Raw genomic sequence first — 21,758 nt, 5'->3', positions numbered from 1 at the left:
TGCGACAATGTTTGCAAACACAGAAAGGGGTATATGCATTCTCCTCTGGATATAAAAATAAATATTTGTATGCTCTATGAACATCACCCTGCCATCAGTGGGAAACTCAATGTGTTTGTTATATTGCAGTTACATTGCAATGCACTGATGGTATGCGCCAGTCGTGGGGATAGAAGCATCCAGCCATCGCGCGACTCTCCATCATCATCATCATCATCATCATCACCACACATAGAAAACTGCGGGCCGCTCCGGCGGTGCAAAGCAGCGCCTCGCTGCCCTGCCACGCCGCTGCATGGACAGCCAACACAATGGCAGAAGATTTGGGGGTGCATCTGTTTATAGCAACAACAGATAGCATGGATAATCCCGCCTCAACCGATTCAGCTCTCGTCGTTACGATGATTAGAGCGCCGCTGTCGGCTCGCTGGGCATGATAGGCAGGAGAGAGAGCAGTGCGGGAGCGGGGTTTCTCGTTTTGACAGTACTTTTTGAGAGGGAAACGCAAAGAAGCGTGGAACAGGTAAGTGCGTGTCTGTGTATGTAGGCCTATCCATATCAAAATACAGGGGATGCTTTCTTATTAAATCAATATGTAGATGCCGTGCACACACCATTGTGCACTGAGGTAGGTTTCAATTTTGTAATCAGATAATTCCATTCGAGATTGATAAAGCATATGGATAGGGTATTATATATATATAATGCTATGCTAACTTAATTATGCTAATTAAGTTTCCGCGTGGGCGCAGACATCGACTCTATTAATTTGATGAACTGGATACACAGATGCATCTCCCCAATCGGCACAACAGCGGTGCTGTGTCTAATGACAGGGCCCATTTAGCCCATCTCAGATAATACTCAACCCCTACTGACTGGAGTGGATTTAACAAGTGACATCGATAAGGGATCATAGCTTTCACCTGGTCAATCTACCTATATCATGGAAAGAGCCGGTGTTCTTAATGTTTTGTATGCTCAGTGTATATGGAAGTAGTTTTGTGCCAAAAAAGGGGTTAAATTAGGGTAAAAAATATTATTATAATTTCCTGATCTTTCTTATATACACTACACTACACTACATGTTTTTTGCTCTTTTGCACACCAGTATTTCTATTTGCACATCCTCGTCTGCACATATATCACTCCAGTGTAAATTGCTAAATAGTAATTACTTCTCCACTATTGGCATATTCATTGCCTTACTTCATTTGTACACACTGTATACAGATTTATCTATTGTACGCTTGTTTATCCCATGTGTAACTCTGTGTTGTTGTTTATGTTGCACTGCTTTGCTTTATCTTGGCCAGGTTGCAGTTGAAAATGAGAACTTGTTCTCAACTGGCTTACCTGGTTAAATAAAGGTGAAAAAAATATATAAATGTGGACAAATGCTTGTCAAACATCTCATTCCAATATCATGTGCATTAATATGGAGTTGGTTCCCCCTTTGCCGCTATAATAGCCTCCACTCTTCTGGGAAGGCATTCCACTAGCTGTTGGAACATTGCTGTGAGGACTTACTTCCATTCAGCCACAAGAGCATTAGTGAGTTCGGGCACTGATGTTGGGTGATTAGGCCTGGCTAACAGTCAGCTTTTCAATTCAACCCAAAGGTGTTCTAGAATGTCATTGTATGCTGTAGTGTTAAGATTTCCCTTCACTGGAACAAAGGGGCCTAACCCAAACTATGAAAAACCGCCCCAGACCATTATTCCTCCTCCACCAAACTTGACAGTTAACACTATGCATTCAGACAGGTTGGGTCCTCCTGGCATCCTCCAAACCCAGATTTGTCAGTTGGACCGCCAGATGGTGAAGCATGATTCATCACTCCAGAGAACGTGTTTCCACTGCTCCAGTCCAATGACAGCGAGCTTTACACCACTCCAGCCGACGCTTGGCATTGCGCATGGTGATCTTAGGCTTGTGTGCAGCTGCTCGGCCATAGAAACTAATTTAATGAAGCTCCCGACGAACAGTTCTTGTGCTGACGCTGCTTCCAGAGGCTACAGTATTTGGAACTCGGTAGTGAGTGTTGCAACTGAGGACAGACGATTTTTATGCACTACGTGTATCAGCACTCGGCAGTCCCATTCTGTGAGCTTGTGTGGCTTACCACTTCGCGGCTGAGCCGTTGTTGCTCCAGACATTTTACAAACTGACTTGTTGGAAAGGTGGCATCCTATGACGGTGCCACGTTAAAAGTCACTGAGCTCTTCAGTACGGCCATTCTACTGCCATTGTTTGTCTATGGACATTGCATGGCTGCATGCTCGATTTTATACACCTGTCAGCAATGGGTGTGGCTGAAATAGCAAAATCCACTCATTTGAATGGGTGTCCACCTACTTTTGGCCATGTAGTGTAGAACAGACACTTTAAAACAAACTTCCTTTTGATACATTTTTTTACTATCTGTTTTTCCATGTCTGAATGTGTTATTCAATGGGCCATGGGCTGATAGCAGTAAGGCCAAATTCAATGTTTCATCATAAAATGTTTTTATATATATTTTCTAACTAAAGGGGTCCTAAAATTCTAAATCAAGTAGCTAAAACTTCCTTGGTATGACCATCTTAACAAAATCCATAAGTTAGCTTATTTGTCATAAACCTCCCCTGAGTCATAACATCAACAACACCTAGGGTGGCACATTATACCAAGACAAACATGATGCTGGTGAAATGTTATATCCACATAGCCCAGTTTGACACTGCTCTATATCGGGGGTTTACATCATCATACAAATTCCCAGTATGGATATTTTAGGAAACAGGGTCGGAGGAGACCGGAGGGAAAATATTTGAGACCGCCAAGAATGTGCACGGCAGTGAGTGAGTGACGAGGTGGAGTCCTGGAGCGAATAATTGTCCACAGATTTGAAAATACAGTGGGCTCACTGTCCTGTTGAGAACCAACCCAAGCACTGCCTGGCAGTGGAACCAAAATATCAGCATGATGGTGATAAATCTGAGGGTGGGAACCAGACAAACAGCTAGGCAGTGAATGTGAGGCAGCTCCAAGAGACTGCCTTGTGTGACAGTGTATCTTTAGATAATTTTATTAATTGAGTGAATGGTCTCTGGAAAACCTCTGAAGTCAAAGGTCATCCCTGGCGAAATACTAGATTAAAAGGAAGAGAAATGTAAAATAAATACAAATCTGACACCATTTGAGGAGTAGATGACCATAATGATGCTCTGAAACTACACTGTTGACCTGACTGATAGACATTTTTCAGATAATCTCAGTCTGGATGATAGACCACTTGTCTGTCCTGCTGCTCTTAGCGTGGTGATCACGCTACAGAATAATCTGAGTCGTCTGAATTTAGAATAATCTCAGTCTGGACGGACGTCTCTAGTTTTTCCTCTGTAATCTCATGAACTCTGTAATATTTCCACTGTAATCTGTTGCAGATTTCACTCAGGCAACAATATTCTCTCCCTCTTCAGGTGGACTGTGGCTTGGGGTCCTTCAAAATGGATATAGATCCCTGTTTGCGGTATTATTTCCAGCACCCCTGGTCTCGTCTGTTTGTGGCCTACCTCGTCACTTTCTGCAACTTCCTTATCTTTGCTGAGGACCCTGTCTCCCACAGCCAGACAGAGGCTCACATGATCGTGGTGGGAAACTGCTTCTCCTTCATAGTGAACAAGTACCCTGGTGGAGGATGGAGCGTCCTCAAAGTCATTTCGTGGCTGATGGCCATTGTCACCGGAATGTTTGCCGGGAAGTTCATATTCCACCGCAGGCTCTTTGGTAAGTCAGTCAATTTAATGTATTTATAAAACCCTTTTTACATCAGCAGATGTCACAAAGTGCTTATACAGAACCCAGAGAGCAAGCAATGCAGATGTAGAGCCACGGTGGCTAGGAAAATCTCCCATGAAAGCCAGGAACCTAGGAAGAAACCTAGAGAGGAACCATGCTCTGAAGGGTGGTCCCCTCCTGGCGAGCTTTAAGGAGGAATACAGCCCTACAAAGACAACTGAAAAGTATTTTGTCATGTTAGGGTAATGGTTAGAGTGGCAAAGAAAACCACGTGATATGCTAAACACACATACACACACACACACACACACACACACACACACACACACACACACACACACACACACACACACACACACACACACACACACACACACACACACACACACACACAGAGCATATACAGGATATGAAGGGATCATGACTCTATTCCATGTGCTGCTCTCTATAAATATTGAATGTTGCAGTCTTCACTTAGGCCAGGAAAGAGAACATGTCTTGAGTGCTATTATGTTTCCTCTATGCGGAAGAATAGGTATCTGATAATGTGGCTACTCTGTCCTTGCACATCTTTCAAGCCTTAATCTATTGAATTACCCTATCCTAGTCTAAGGCACTGCATCTCATTGCAAGAGGCATCACTACAGTCCCTGGTTCAAATCCAGGCTGTTTCACATCCGGTTGTGATTGGGAGTCCCATAGAGCAGCGCACAATTGTCTCAGTGTCGTCTGGGTTTGGCCGGGGTAGGCTTTCATTGTAAATAAGAATTTGTTGTTAACTCACTTGCCTAGTTAAATAAAGGTAAAAAAATAAAAATGAGGGCAGTCTATTCAGATCAGAGTTTTACACTTAAAGCCCAGAGCTTCAGGGCACATAGCGGGAAAAGAGAGCAGAGTAGACCTCCCATCTCTCTCTCTCTCTCTCTCTCTGGAGCTGGAGCCAGGTAGGGCCAATGCACTTCACAGGCCACAGGGCACAGAGTGCAGGAGGAACAGATGGTGTGTGTGTGTGTGCATCTGTGTGTGTGTGTGTGGGCTTGAGTGATTGAGTGAGTGTGAGATTGGGAGAAGTGGGGTGAGATGGTGAGCGATAGACAACATTTTTGCAATGGCATTATGTAATCCCAAAAATGAGAGATGAGCAGAATATAGAGCACTCTATAGAGTACTCTGCAGCTCCTCTTCTCTCCTTTACTACCTACACTACAACATGGTAGGCATGCGCACTTAGTTAATTACACGTACAGTAATGTCTCATTTATCATGAATTCTTATGAGAAATTCAGTGTATTTATAATTGTAATGAGAGTCATTTGTCCAATAAATGCCAATCCTTTTATCTGGTCACTGATATTTCAACTTATTCTTTGTTTATTTGTTTTATTTTTTCCAAATGAAAGCACTTGTCTTTCCTGCGTAATAGATTAAGTTATTCATGCTGCTATTTCCATTTGTGTTCAACTATGTATCAATTTGTAACTAATGGAAACCAGACAATGTGTTGCTTGCTGACGCATTCCGCTGCATCATTTATAATTTATCATGGCCTAGAAAAAAAATCTGAATACCACAACCACTAATTTTACGTTGAATTACACCAACTCATCCCACTGGCGATTTTGCTTTTTCACAGAGAACTATACGCAATACACCATTTACTGTGTTTTTGTTAGCAATAACATTGGCTGCTATCTAGTGGAATGAGTGGAGGTGGATGGAGATCACAGTGGATTTGGTTTTTATTCTCCGGTAGCACAGCCAGCCACTTATCAGTTTCTCTCAAAGGTGATGGATGATTCATGACAGACTATGTGGGTTAAGACTACCCAGCCACTAAAGGCTATATGCTCTCCCATTGAGTGGCATGTCTTCTGGTCATTCAGTGAGAGCCTGTCTGTCTCTGTGCCTTTGTTATTACAACAAGGACTTGTATGCCATGTTGTTACAGTAGTGCATTATGGGTACGATGGCTCTGTGCTGTGGTGGCCAAAGGTCAGAGTTTGCTTGAGTGTGTGGGTTTAAGTGTGTGTGTGTTTACTTTGCATACGTGTGTGTGTGTGTGTGCGTGCCTGTGTGTGTGTGTGTACATCTGGAACCTCCTGTTTTTTCTGTTTAATACACAGCAACAATTCAGTTTAGACCTCCCTATGTTAGTTGTCACTCGGAGGCTGGCCTTTCACAGTAAATAATATATTGTATTGTTGTCACGCCCTGACCTTTAGAGAGACATTTTATTTCTCTATTTGGTTAGGTCAGGGTGTGATTTGGGGTGGGCATTCTATGTTGTCTATTTCTTTGTTTTTGGCCGAGTATGGTTCCCAATCAGATGCAGCTGTCTGTCGTTGTCTCTGATTGGGGATCATACTTAGGCAGCCCTTTTTCCCACTTTCTGTGGTGGGATCTTGTTTTTGTTAGTTGCTGGTTTAGCGCTCCATTACTTTACGCGTCGTTTATCTTTCTTGTTTGTTTGGTGTTCATTTAATAAATTCTAAATGTACGCCTACCACGCTGCACCTTGGTCTCATTCTGACGACAGCCGTAACAATTGTACTAGTGCCAGGATTCAAATATTTAAGACATGGATCAGCAGGCCGGCTGCTGTGTTGAGACGGATGGGTTGTAATGTAATATTGATGTTTGTAGCAGAGATTTGAGCAGAGGGGAATCGGCCACTATCTTAGACAGTAGCTCTTTCTTACATTGGCATGTTGTTGTTTTAGAGTGAATGGGTTTTTTATGTTTTGCTTAAAATAAATATGCTATAATAAATACGCATTAAATATGCACTAAATACGCTATATTTAGCAGAATCTTAAATGTGTTCATGATCTATTTTGTCCAGGATCAATTGTAAACAGTGAAGTTGTTTATCCACAAGACTGCTTTACACTCAAAACATTAATACAGTAAGTAACCTCCTTTCTTGTCTTGTATTCAGACAATGAAAGGTGTTTTATTTTTTTTATTCATGAAGTAAACTAACTCTAAACATCTGTCTGCTTTGAATGAAAGATACAACTGTCCAGGTGTTTGCAAAATCCAGGGAGAGAGAGAGATTGAGTGTGAGAGAGGAGGCAAACAATAAATTGGGCGAAGGAAATTGCTTGTTTACTTAAGATTAATGAAGTCTTTGGTACATACTGTAGCTCTTACGACTGGGGAAATTATTTAGCAAACCTCTCTGACAGTAATCAGATGTGGCTGTTGAAACAGCCCCAGCTAGACACTGGAACAGCTGCTTTCCATCTCCCGTTGGAGGGAGGGAGGGATTCTCACTCTTACAAGTACGTCTGCCTGTCTGTTTTATTGGGGAGACTTGTAGTTACCATGGGTGCAATTCTGGGGACCCCGGCAATGTTGTCAGGGTAATTCCAATGTTGAGTGTGACGCCTTGGCCACGGTAACACAGCTGGCGATATAATGACATGGAGCAGGGCTCTCTCCTCTCCTATCCAGCCCCAGGTTTGTCAGAGGGAAGCAAGTAGTCTGTTCTAGGGTCCATAAGGAGGGCAGGAACTGTTGTTCAAATCACCAAATCAAATGTATTTATATAGCCCTTCTTACATCAGCTGATATCTCAAAGTGCTGTATGGAAACCCAGCCGAAAAACCCCAAACAGCAAGCAATGCAGGTGTAGAAGCACGGTGGCTAGGAAAAACTAGAAAGGCCAAAACCTAGGAAGAAACCTAGAGAGGAACCAGGCTAGTGGCCAGTCCTCTTCTGTACCGGGTGGAGATTATAACAGAACATGGCCAAGATGTTCAAATGTTCATAAATAACCAACATGGTCAAATAATAATAATCACAGTAGTTGTCGAGGGTGCAGCAAGTCAGCACCTCAGGAGTAAATGTCAGTTGGCTTTTCATAGCCGATCATTAAGAGTATCTCTACCGCTCCTGCTGTCTCTAGAGAGTTGAAAACAGCAGGTCTGGGACAGGTAGCACGTCCAGTGAACAGGTCAGGGTTCCATAGCCGCAGGCAGAACAGTTGAAACTGAAGCAGCAAACATCCAGGTGGACTGGGGAGAATTAGAGAGAACATACTTAAATCCACACAGGACACCGGATAAGATCGGAGAAGTACTCCAGATATAACAAACTGACCCTAGCCCCCCGACACATAAACTACTGCAGCATAAATACTGGAGGCTGAGACAGGAGGGGTCAGGAGACACTGTGGCCCCATCCGATGATACCCCCGGACAGGGCCAAACAGGAAGGATATAACCCCACCCACTTTGCCAAAGCATTAGCCCCCACACCACTAGAGGGATATCTTCAACCACCAACTTACCATCCTGAGACAAGGCCGAGTATAGCCCACAAAGATCCCCGCCACAGTACAACCCCAGGGGGGGCGCCAACCCAGACAGGAAGATCACGTCAGTGACTCAACCCACTCAAGTGACGCACCCCTCCTAGGGACGGCATGAAAGAGCACCAGTAAGCCAGTGACTCAGCCCCTGTAATAGGGTTAGAGGCAGAGAATCCCAGTGGAGAGAGGGAAACCGGCCAGGCAGAGGCAGCAAGGGCGGTTCGTTGCTCCAGAGCCTTTCCGTTCACCTTCACACTCCTGGGCCAGACTACACTCAATCATATGACCCACTGAAGAGATGAGTCTTCAGTAAAGACTTAAAGGTTGAGACCGAGTCTGCGTCTCTCACATGGGTAGGCAGATTATTCCATAAAATTGGAGCTCTATAGGAGAAAGCCCTGCCTCCAGCTGTTTGCTTAGAAATTCTAGGGACAATTAGGAGGCCTGCGTCTTGTGACCGTAGCGTACGTGTAGGTATGTACGGCAGGACCAAATCAGAAAGATAGATAGGAGCAAGTCCATGTAATGCTTTATAGGTTAGCAGTAAAACCTTGAAATCCCTTGCCTTAACAGGAAGCCAGTGTAGGGAGGCTAGCACTGGAGTAATATGATCAAATTATTTGGTTCTAGTCAGGATTCTAGCAGCCATATTTAGCACTAACTGAAGTTTATTTAGTGCTTTAGCCGGAAAGTAAAGCATTGCAGTAGTCTAACCTAGGAGTAACAAAAGCATGGATACATTTTTCTGCATCATTTTTGGAGAAAGTTTCTGATTTCTGCAATGTTACGTAGATGGAAAAAAGCTGTCCTTGAAACAGTCTTGATATGTTCGTCAAAAGAGAGATTAGGGTCCAGAGTAACGCCGAGGTCCTTCACAGTTTTATTTGAGACGACTGTACAACCATCAAGATTAATTGTCAGATTCAACAGAAGATCTCTTTGTTTCTTGGGACCTAAAACAATTATCTCTGTTTTGTCCGAGTTTAAAAGTAGAACGTTTGCAGCCATCCACTTCCTTATGTCCGAAATGCAGGCTTCTAGCGAGGGCAATTTTGGGGCTTCACCATGTTTAATTGAAATGTACAGCTGTGTGTCATCCGCATAGCAGTGAAAGTTAAAATTATGTTTTCCAATGACACCCCCAAGAGGTAAAATATATAGTGAAAACAATAGTGGTCCTAAAACTGAACCTTGAGGAACACCGACAAACTGATATCTTTCCAACAGATTAGATCTAAACCAGGCCAGAACTTGTCCGTGTAGACCAATTTGGCGTTCCAATCTCTCCAAACGAATGTGGTGATCGATGGTATCAAAAGCAGCACTAAGGTCTAGGAGCACGAAGACAGATGCAGAGCCTTGGTCTGATGCCATTAAAAGGTAATTTACCACCTTCACAAGTGCAGTCTCAGTGCTATGATGGGGTCTAAGACCAGACTGAAGCATTTCGTATACATTGTTTGTCTTCAGGAAGGCAGTGAGTTGCTGCGCAACAGCTTTTTCTAAATTTTTTGAGAGGAATGGAAGATTCGATATATGCCGATAGCTTTTTATATTTTTAAGGTTTGGCTTTTTCAAGAGAGGCTTTATTACTGCCACTTTTAGTGAGTTTGGTTCACATCTGGTGGATAGAGAGCCGTTTATTATGTTCAACATAGGAGGGCCAAGCACAGGAAGCAGCTCTTTCAGTAGTTTAGTTGGAATAGGGTCCAGTATGCAGCTTGAAGGTTTAGAGGCCATGATTATTTTCATCATTGTGTCAAGAGATACATTACTAAAACACTTGAATGTCTCTCTTGATCCTAGGTCCTGGCAGAGTTGTGCAGGACAACTGAGATTTGGAGGAATACGCAGATTTAAAGAGGAGTCCATAATTTGCTTTCTAATGATCATGATCTTTTCCTCAAAGAAGTTCATGAATTTACTACTGCTGAAGTGAAAGCAGGAATGCTGCTTTTTAGTTAGCTTTGCGACAGTATCAAAAATACATTTCGGATTGTTCTTATTTTTCTCAATTAAGTTGGAAAATAGGATGATCGAGCAGCAGTGAGGGCTCTTCGATATTGCACGGTACTGTCTTTCCAAGCTAGTCGGAAGACTTCAAGTTTGGTGTGGTGCCATTTCCGTTCCAATTTTCTGGAAGCTTGCTTCAGAGCTTTGGTATCTTCTGTATACCAGGGAGCTAGTTTCTTATGACAAATGTTTTTCGTTTTTAGGGGTGCAACTGCATCTAGGGTATTGCGCAAGGTTAAATTGAGTTCCTTGGTTAGGTGGTTAACTGATTTTTGTCCTCTTGACGTCCTTGAGTAGGCAGAGGGAGTCTGGAAGGGCATCTAGGAATCTTTGTGTTGTCTGAGAATTTATAGCACGACTTTTGATGCTCCTTGGTTGGGGTCTCAGCAGATTATTTGTTGCGATTGCAAACGTAATAAAATGGTGGTCCGATAGTCCAGGATTATGAGGAAAAACATTAAGATCCACAACATTTATTCCATGGGACAAAACTAGGTCCAGAGTATGACTGTGACAGTGAGTAGGTCCAGAGACATGTTGGACAAAACCCACTGAGTCGATGATGGCTCCGAAAGCCTTTTGGAGTGGGTCTGTGGACTTTTCCACGTGAATATTAAAATCACCAAAAATTAGAATATTATCTGCTATGACTACAAGGTCCGATAGGAATTCAGGGAACTCAGTGAGGAATGCTGTATATGGCCCAGGAGGCCTGTAAACAGTAGCTATAAAAAGTGATTGAGTAGGCTGCATAGATTTCATGACTAGAAGCTCAAAAGACGAAAACGTCATTTATTTTTTGTAAATTGAAATTTGCTATAGTAAATGTTAGCAACACCCCCGCCTTTGCGGGATGCACTGGAGATATGGTCACTAGTGTAACCAGGAGGTGAGGCCTCAGTTAACACAGTAAATTCATCAGGCTTAAGCCATGTGTCAGTCAGGCCAATCACATCAAGATTATGATCAGTGATTAGTTCATTGACTATAACTGCCTTTGAAGTGAGGGATCTAACATTAAGTAGCCCTATTTGGAGATGTGAGGTATCACGATCTCTTTCAATAATGGCAGGAATGGAGGAGGTCTTTATCCTAGTGAGATTGCTAAGGCGAACACCGCCATGTTTAGTTTTGCCCAACCTAGTTCGGGGCACAGACACGGTCTCAATGGGGAAAGCTGAGCTGACTACACTGACTGTGCTAGTGGCAGACTCCACTAAGCTGGCAGGCTGGCTAACAGCCTGCTGCCTGGCCTGCACCCTATTTCATTGTGGAGCTAGAGGAGTTAGACGGGGCTCTATGTTGGTAGATAAGATGAGAGCACCCTTCCAGCTAGGATGGAGTCCGTCACTCCTCTGCAGGCCAGGCTTGGTTCTGTTTGTGGGTGAGTCCCAGAAAGAGGGCCAATTATCTACAAATTCTATCTTTTGGGAGGAGCAGAAAACAGTTTTCAACCAGCGATTGAGTTGTGAGACTCTGTTGTAGAGCTTATCACTCCCCCTAACTGGGAGTGGGCCAGAGACAATTACTCGATGCCGACACATCTTTCTAGCTGATTTACACGCTGAAGCTATGTGACCTCTGACTGTTTCATCCTAACATCGTTGGTGCCGACGTGGATAACAATATCTCTATACTCTCTACACTCGCCAGTTTAGCTTTAGCCAGCACCATCTTCAGATTAGCCTTAACGTCGGCAGCCCTGCCCCCTGGTAAACAGTGTATGATCGCTGGATGATTCTTTTTAAGTCTAATACTGCGGGTAATGGAGTCGCCAATGACCTAGCGTTTTCAATTTGTCAGAGCTAATGGTGGGAGGCTTCGGCGTCTCAGACCCCCAAGAGAAGGCTCGGCCTCAGACTCGATGCTTAATGGGGAAAACCGGTTGAAAGGTTCTGTCGGCTGAATGAGCGACACCGGTTGAGCATTCCTACAGCATTTCCCTCCAGAAGCCATGAGAAAGTTGTCCGGCTGCGGGGACCCTGCGAGGGGATTTATACTACTATCTGTACTTACTGGTGGCACAGACTCTGTTTCATCCTTTCCTACACTGAAATTACCCTTGCCTAACGATTGCGTCCGAAGCTGGGCTTGCAGCACAACTATCCTCGCCGTAAGGCGACTGTTCTCCTGTATATTATGAGTACAGCGACTGCAATTTAGATGGCATCATGTTAATGTTACTACTTAGCTTCGGCTGTTGGAGGTCCTGACGAACCATGTCCAGATAAAGCGTCCGGAGGGGAAAAGTTGAAAGAAAAAAAGTTGAGTGAGGGAAAAACTAAAATATAAACGGTAACTAAAAAGAAAAATGTAAAGTTGTCAGTTAGCAAAGTAAGGTTGGCAACAAAACGCACAGTAACACGTAAAACTTTGTTATGTGTGTGAGTGGACTAACAACCACTTTGATGGTGCAATACCCCAAAACAGGACACCCAGTTATAGACCCAACAGCATGTAAATTAATTGGGTTATTTTTTTTTGCCCAGTAAGTTAACTGAGAACACATTCTTATTTACAGCAATGACCTGGGGAATAGTTCCAGGGGATGAATGAGCCAATTGTAAACTGGGGATGATTAGGTGACCATGATGGTATGAAGGCCAGATTGGGAATTTAGCCAGGACACCAGGGTTAACACCCCTACTCTTACAATAAGTGCAATAAAATTAAAAAAAAAAAAAATAGGATCTTTAGTGACCACAGAGTGTCAGGACACCTGTTTTAACGTCCCATCTAAAAGACTGTGTGACCAATCACTTCCCTGGGGCATTGGGATATATATATTTTTGAGACCATAGGAAAGGGTGCCTCCTACTGGCCCTCCAATACCACTTCAGCAGCATCTGGTCTCCCATCCAGGGACTGACTAGGACCAACCCTGTCTTAGCTTCAGAAGCAAGCCAGCAGTGAGATACAGGGTGGTATGCTGCTGGCAATATATCATGTGTGGTATAGAAAAGGATAAGGTGTAACACATGGAGGGTTGGCTATTTGAAGGCTGTATGTATCAATACAGATATATCCTCAAGTAAAGTGATCAAATGTTGTTTTTTAAAAGCTCTATTTGATCTCATTGTGCCTAGATTGATTTGACCACTTTTTCCATGTCCGGCACCCTGTCACTGCCAGTAAAATATCAGTTGGTGTTTTTATCCCCCTGGAAGACTGTGTCTGTGAATGCAGCAGGTATTCGTGCAGCTCTGATATTTTAATTTTAAATTTGTTTAATATAACCTTGGTTTAACTAGGCAAGTCAGTTAAGAACAAATTCTTATTTATAATGACAGCATAGGAACAGTGGGTTAACTTCCTTGTTCAGGGGCAGAACGACAGATTCTTGTCAGCTCGGGGATTCACTCTAGCAACCTTTCGGTTACTGGCCCAACGCCCTAACTAGGCTACCTGCCGCCCCATATTAAAGGATATTGTTGTCCCCCAACTACAGAATTACTATTTCTATTTACTGTTTCATCTTGAAGATGTTAAATTCTAGCAAGGGCCCCTGTTTGAACGTCTGTTTTCTGGAATATAATATTTTCAAAAGTGTTTTGACACTGTAACATATACAGTGAGGGGGAAAAGTATTTGATCCCCTGCTAATTTTGAACATTTGCCCACTGACAAAGAAATGACCCGTCTATAATTTTAATGGTAGGTTTATTTGAACAGTGAGAGACAGAATAACAACAACAAAAAATACAGAAAAACGCATGTCAAAAATGTTATAAATTGATTAGCATTTTAATGAGGGAAATAAGTATTTGACCCCCTCTCAATCAGAAAGATTTCTGGCTCCCAGGTGTCTTTTATACAGGTAACGAGCTGAGATTAGGAGCACTCCATGCTCATAATCTCAGTTCGTTACCTGTAAAAAAGACACCTGTCCACAGAAGCATTACATTTTACATTTACATTTAAGTAATTTAGCAAACGCTCTTATCCAGAGCGACTTACAAGCAATCAGATTCCAAACTCTCCACCATGGCCAAGACCAAAGAGCTCTCCAACCATCTGCCTCCTGTGTCTGCATTTGGATCTCGCCTTGTGCCTTGATACATACATTTGGCAGGAGGTTAGGAAGTTCAGCTTAGTTTCCACATTTTGCACATAGCACATACTGTAGTGTGCACATAGCCTGTCTTCTCTCTCCCAGCTCTGCCTATCAATGCTTACTGAGTCTGTACATAATCAAAGCTTTCCTTAATTTTTGGTCAGTCACAGTGGTCAGGTATCCTGTTGAGGCCCAAATAGCATTTCAGTTTGCGCTGTTTTTTTGTTGTTAATTATTTCCAATGTGTCAAGTAATTATTTGGTTGTTTTCTCATGATCTGATTGGGTCTAACTGTGTTGCTGTCCTTATGCTCTGTGGGTTATGTTTGTCTTTGTGAACAGAGCCCCAGGACCAGCTTGTTGAGGGGACTCTTCTCTGAGATCATCTCTCTGTAGGTGATGTATTTGTTATGGAAGGTTTGGGAATCGCTTCCTTTTAGGTGGTTGTATAATTTAACAGCTCTTTTAAGGATTTTGTTCATGAGCAGGTTTCGTCCTAATTCTTTTCTGCATGCATTATTTGGTGTTTTACGTTGTACACAGAGGATTTTTTTGCAGAATTCTGCATGCAGTCTCAATTTGGTGTTTTGTGAATTCTTGGTTGGTGAGTGGACCCCAGACATCACAACCATAAAAGGCAATGGGTTCTATAGCTGATGCAAGTATTTTTAGCCAGCTCCTAATTGGGATGTCAAATTTTATGTTCCTTTTGATGGCATAGAAAGCCCTTCTTGTCTTGTCTCTCAGATAGTTTCATAGTGTATTTCTGTACTGTTTTGGGGTTTCACCATATTGAAGGCGTAGGCTCAGGTTTTCTGGGTCTCTATGTCTTCGGTTTGATCGTTTTCTCAGTTTCTCTCGTAAGTTTTTGCATTCTTCATCACACCATTTGTCATTGTTGTTAATTAGGATGTCAGCTTGACATTTTACATTTGATAGGGAAGCATACAGTTTAGGCTTTCTACGGCCAGGTTTACACCTTTTCAATTGCAGTAGGGCTGAACCCATTTAGTCGACTGGTCGATTGTTTGGTCGATAGGCTGTTAGTCGACCCGAGATTTAGTCGAGCAGTCTCAATTTTTGTAAACTTTTCATGGTGCACAAGACACCTGTCTGATTCGCGCCTGTCTCAGTGGACTAATCCATTGCGGAGGCCTGTCTCAGTGGACTAATCCATTGCGGAGGCCTGTCTCAGTGGACCAATCCATTGCGGAGGCCTGTCTCAGTGGACTAATCCATTGCGGAGGCCTGTCTCAGTGGACCAATCCATTGCGGAGGCCACAGGGATGGCACAGTCCAACACTCATGTGACATGTGATACTGAAATTGTATATGGTTATATTGTGTAATAATACATCTAATATTATTTTATAACAAATGCGCTTTCTCCCACGTTGGATACGGTCGCTGTCCGCAGTTCTGAAATATAACTTCAGTGCGCCGTAGAATTGGCGCCTTTCTCTATGTTGCTATGTGCATAATAGCAAAGTCAACCAGCATATTGGGATTGAGCAGCAGCAGAGATGAGGAAACAGCCCTTGCCTTAGCTTAATTGTCTAAGGAAATTGAGGAGATAGGAAACTCCAACTTAATCAATAGCCTAACTGTTAAATGTGCTTGGCTTTATAAATCGTCCATATATTTCTACAGAAATAAGACAGAACTTGCTTCTGTTGCCTGTTTGAGTGTATGTTTAATAAAGTACTGATTTTGCAAAGAACCAAGCATCATGCCTACGGAAAAATATTGAATAAAGACATTTCACAGATTCTGCTGTTTTGAATCTTCGCTAAGCTGTAATAAAGGGTTAGAACAGACTGTTGTTACTTATCATTTATTTACTGTTGTTTACCCTGTTCCAAACAGCCAGAAAAATAGCATTGTAATCCTACAGCACCTGTTTGTCACACTCGCAGTTTGCAGCTCTCGCTCCTATACCCTATTTTTTCTTAATCTCCTTCTTCTTCTTATAATTATTATTATGATCATCATTAGAATAATAAGTAATGTTATCATCATTAGCAGGCTTTCTGTAGGACCTTGTATAACCGCCATCGAGCTGTAGGCGTCCTGTTTATTCTTAATTCAACAACTTACTTAGGCCTATATTTCAATATATAGGCTACTGTATCAATCAATCATTCATTCTTTCATGCCATCACACAGCATACGAGACATTCATGCTTTGGAATGCAATCAAGCATTTTAGTTTTAAGATTAAATTACAAAAAAAGCTTTGGATAATTTGCCTAAACAATAAATAAACCGCAATTTACGAATGCATCAACTGTTTTTAGTCTGCAGTAATAAAGGCTATATATATATGTTGTTTTTGTTAGAACAGACTCTCTGGTACATTTATTTATTTAGTGTTGTTTACACTGTTACAGTTGTTTAAAAAAAATAATATTGTAATCTAACAGCAACTGTTTGGCACATTTTAATACTTACGCAACACTTGCTCCTGTATCCTCCTTTTTTAAATCTCCAGTCTTCCACAGATCTGACTTTTCCATACTGGAGTTGCAGCGATGGGACAGGACTGTACCTACTAATTGGACACCACGAAAAATATTATTATAATTAAAAAATAATAATAAATACATTTTAAAATCTAAACATTCTGATCTGTTGCATCTGCCTCATTGCTTAAAAAAAATTATTATGCTAGAGGTTGGATTAATTTGGGATTTATCGCATCCCACAACTTTCTCAGACTACGTTTGGAATATTTATTTCTCGCACTGAAGGACAAGTTGACCAATAGAATAGGTTAACTTTTGTACTGTGGGGGATAGTAGATTAACAGAGGCTTGTGCATTTTGCTGTTCTTTAGACCTACTCATCTTGTTGGCCGAGGAAAAGTAAATGTGGACAGTTCTTCCATTACCTTGAATATGCGCCTTGGATTTCGATTAGGACAATGTGTTTGTCTTCACTTATAGCTAGTGAGAGGACCTGAGATGGCTATGAGAAGGACCCGATCACGTGACGGGCATTGGCTAATAAGAATTGAGATATCTGAGAGAGTCATGTGAGTGAGAGGTGCTTCGGAGCACGCAGCCGGGAGAAGGGAATTATAATTGTTATATTCAGCCCAAGGGTACAACGGACACTGGCCGCAAAAGGCATGCATTTTTTTAGAGGGCATTACGGCCACACAAAGGGGATGCCACCTCGAAATTCAAAAGAAATTTGTGGAGTGGTTGAAAAATAGTTTTAATGACTCCAACCGAAGTGTGTGTAAACTTCCGACTTCAACTGTATGTTCAATAGTTTTTTTCATACTAAAAAATAATATAAAATAATGCCACTGAATTCTATGCAAATCTTGTCTGCTAAATGAACCAGTGTAGCCCACAGCCAAACTATATGGCATAGCCAGATCAGGGCCTAACCTATGGACAACTCAGAGTATGCTATTCTGTTCTTCGGTAATAGACTACATTTTCTTCAAATCATGTTTCTAGACCTGTCTAAAATAAATTATGGATTTATTGTGATGGTGTAGGCTTTATTTAAATGGATGTATTATACTTCTTTAAACTTAGATGTTCCAGAGGTCTGCATCAGTGGCTTGTAGGTTATGCGTGGAAGCCAGGAGATCATAAATGTGTTTATGTTAATTAACGGTCAATTACCGTGAGACCGGCAGTTATTTGCTTGACAATCACCGGCTACAAAATTAAATGAGCACTAGTGACATACATGCGATGCTTACATGTTTCACGTAAAGAGAACAAGGGTTGAGGGAATAGGAAATGTTTTTCCTAAACAAATTTGGGTTTTTCGGTAACAGAACTTTTCAGAAACAAGATTTTTTTTTGTGGGGGACAGCCCTATATTTCACTGAAACGTTTTGTCCGGGAAGTTGTCTAAAAGGGATTTAATCTGTTGCCTGATGGTTTCAATAGTTTTCTACACTACTTTCCTTCCATCAATAGCATTTCTTAATATTATGCATTAATTTTGTTTTTGATACCTCCTGATTGAGTATTGCGCTGTTCAAATAAACTGGGAATTTGCTGGGATCTGATAGGGGTGTCAGTGGGCTTACTGTGAATGCACTGGGTTGAGGTCAGTGACAAAGTAATCTACAGTATTGCTGCCAAGGGATGAGCTGTAGGTGTACCTACCCTGGTAGTCCCCTTAAAGCCTACCATTGACACTGTACAGACCCAGCGTGTGACAGAGCTGTAGGAGTTGTGACCCGTGTTTGTTGTGTCTAGGGGGGCATATTGGCATATTGGGGTGGGAATGCTGTCACCTCCAGGTACAGTGCCTTCAGAAAGCATTCACACCCCTTTACTTTTTCCACATTTGTGGCCAACCGGCTCGATTTGAAGTAGTGTTTTTTACATTGGATAAAAGTAAAGACTCAGAGCTATAAAATGGTATATCATATACTACATTTGAGGAACAATGGGAAAGTAATTCTGCTTTGAAAGTTGATAAACTGGTAACCTCACTTTTGAGAAAATGGACCTTGAATGTTTTGGTACCTACTGCAGAACTCTTCTTTGTCTACACCCATTCAGCATCGTTCACACCCTTTTAAGCTTTAGCCCCACCCATCTCTTTAAGAATTCACATGTGAGGCTATGTACTAAACAATCAAATATTTCAAGTCTAAAGGCTGGCTTATACTACGGGTTGGTTATGGGGTTTTCTAAACTCAGAGCGTTGTCAGATTGGCCGTTTGTAAATTCAGAGTATTTTGCTCTTGGAGCGCACACTGGACACTCTGGCCGAAAAGTAGGGCTGATCTGAGCGTCCTGACCTAATAACAGCAGTAAAGCACCCAAGCTAACTGGCTAATGTTGGCTAGCTACTTCCAGACACAAATGAGAGAACAGCTCACTCTGACCATTTTACTCGCCCTAGCAGAGCTGGTTTATGTTATCCAGAGCGATGGTGACTGCAGCGGTGCTGCTGGCAAAAATGTAATTACACTTTTTTGCCAATGTTTACTGACACCGGCCATATTCAACGGGTGTTGAGCGTTTGTAAATTCGACAGTTATTCTGCGCTCTGGCACACTCAGACGAGAGTTCTCTGAAATCGGAGTAGATCGACGTAGCTGGTAAATTCCCTCTGGCTATTAACCTGTTGCGACGAGCAATCCCGTATCCGGGAGCGTAAATATAGCCTCAAGCTCATTACCATAACGCAACGTTAACTATTCATAAAAATTGCAAATGAAATTAAATAAATATATTGGCTCACAAGCTTAGCCTTTTGTTAACAACACTGTCATCTCAGATTTTCAAAAAATGCTTTTCAACCATAGCTACACAAGCATTTGTGTAAGAGTATTGATAGCTAGCATAGCATTAAGCCTAGCATTCAGCAGGCAACATTTTCACAAAAACAAGAAAAGCATTCAAATAAAATAATTTACCTTTGAAGAACTTCGGATGTTTTCAATGAGGAGACTCAGTTAGATAGCAAATGTTCAGTTTTTCCAAAAATATTATTTGTGTAGGAGAAATCGCTCCGTTTTGTTCATCCCGTTTGGCTAAGAAAACATGGCAAATGTTGTTTAGAATCAATCCTCAAGGTGTTTTTCACATATCTATTCGATGATAAATCACTCGTTGCAGTTTGGTTTCTCCTCTGTTCAAAATGGAAAAATGCACGCACCTGTAGATTACGCAATAGTTTCGACGGAGGACACCGAGCGGACACCTGGTAAATGTAGTCTCTTATGGTCAATTTTCCAAGGATATGCCTACAAATACGTCACAATGCTGCAAACACCTTGGGGAAACGACAGAAAGTGTAGGCTCATTCCTTGCGCATTCACAGCCATATAAGGAGACATTGGAACACAGCGCCTCCAAAATCTGGCTCACTTCCTGTATGAAATTTCATCTTGGTTTCGCCTGTAGCATTAGTTTTGTGGCATTCACAGACAATATCTTTGCAGTTTTGGAAATGTCAGAGTGTTTTCTTTCCAAAGCTGTCAATTATATGCATAGTCGAGCATCTTTTCTTGACAAAATATCTTGTTTAAAACGAGAACGTTTTTCATCCAAAAATGAAATACTGCCCCCAGAGGTTCAAGAGGTTAACAGCTAGCTAGCTAACAGTAGAATTTCTGACTTTCTGACTAAATTAGAAACGTGTAATATCTGAAAATGTAGCTAGCTAGACTCTCTTACCCGTATACATGGATGGATGCTTCTCCCTCTGTCACGGATGCCATGGTTGTCCTTAGTTTGAAGATGTAATCTGGAGACAGGTGTTTTATACAACACAGCCTTCTGTGTGATCTCTTTTATTTGCAATCAATCTCCTTAGCTATCATACTCTAATTTCACTGATTTCAAAACTCGGTCCTCCAAAAAGTGGAGAGCAATGCTTATGCAGTTCCACTATGTGATATCTTTAAAAAAAGCTGCTTTAGAAAGGATTACCTACACATACTGGAAAGCTCATATTATAGACAGAAGCGTGCTACATGGCAGACCAATCCGAGCTCATCTCTCGGCATGTCCAGCCTACTCATTATCTCAGCTAATCATGGCTAGCAGGAAGGTTTCTGTCTTTTTCCATGGCTAAACCAACTAGGCTCGTAATTTAACAATTTTATTCGTATTTACAGATGGCAAATGAAAGTTCACATGTTCCAGAAGGCATTTCTGCCCCAAAAACGTTCATACGTTCAAATGGTGCTCCTGTGATGTAGTGACGCGCCTTTCCTGAAACAATTCACATTTTGGTGTTACAGCTTGAATTTAAAATGGATACAAATTCAGATTTTGTGTCACTGATCTACAATACCCCACAATGTCAAAGTGGAATATTTGTTTGTTTTTTTCCCCTCTCAAATGAATTAAAAATGAAAAGCTGAAATGTCTTCAGTCAAAAAGTATTCAATCCCTTTTTTATGGCAACCCTAAATAAGTTCAGTAGTAAAAATGTGCTTAACAAATCACATAAGTTGCATGGACTCATTCTGTGTTGAGTAATAGTGGTTAACATCATTTTTTATGATTACCCCATCTCTGTACCCCACACATACAATTGCAGTTAATTCAGAAAGTATTCACACCCCTTGATTTTCCCCCTATTTTGTTGTGTTACAGGCTGAATTTAAAATGGATTAAATTGCGATTTTCTGTCAATGGCCTACACACAATACCCCATAATGTCAAAGCGGAATTATGTCGTTTTACAAATTAATAAAACATGGGGGTTTGGGGGTTTCCAAAGCTTCACAAAGAAGGGCACCTATTGGTAGATGGGTAATAATAAAAATAGCAGACATTGAATATCCCTTTGAGCACGGTGAAGTTATTAATTACACTTTGGATGGTGTATCAATACACCCAGTCACTACAAAGATGCAGGCGTCTTTCCTAACTCGGTTGCCCGGAGAGGATGGAAACTGGTGATTTTGGTGATTTTAAAACATTTACAGAGCTTAACGTTTGTGATATGAGAAAATTGAGGATAGATCAACAACATTGTAGTTACTCAACAATACTAACCTAAATGACAGAGTGAAAAGAGTGAAGCCTGTACTGATGTAAAAATATTCCAAACATGCATCCGGTTTGCAACGAGGCACAAAAGTAATACTGCAAAA

The 21,758-nt window shown here is 41.7% G+C and overlaps 1 protein-coding gene across 1 annotated transcript in view; it reads left to right on the top strand.

Annotated features, from left to right (window-relative positions):
- The first annotated feature begins 239 nt into the window (after nucleotides 1-239).
- Nucleotides 240-21,758, top strand: part of LOC115109268 (transmembrane protein 117-like) — a 94,346-nt gene continuing 72,827 nt past the window's right edge. The window contains exons 1-2 of the mRNA XM_029633996.2: nucleotides 240-523; nucleotides 3,465-3,771. Of these exons, the coding sequence (XP_029489856.1) occupies nucleotides 434-523; nucleotides 3,465-3,771 (397 nt within the window). The 5' untranslated portion in view covers nucleotides 240-433. The remainder of the gene's footprint in view (nucleotides 524-3,464; nucleotides 3,772-21,758) is intronic.

The sequence above is a fragment of the Oncorhynchus nerka genome, linkage group LG25 (genome assembly GCF_034236695.1).
Source record: "Oncorhynchus nerka isolate Pitt River linkage group LG25, Oner_Uvic_2.0, whole genome shotgun sequence".
NCBI classification, from domain to species: Eukaryota; Metazoa; Chordata; class Actinopteri; order Salmoniformes; family Salmonidae; genus Oncorhynchus; species Oncorhynchus nerka.
This window is presented reverse-complemented; position numbering and strand designations above follow the sequence as displayed.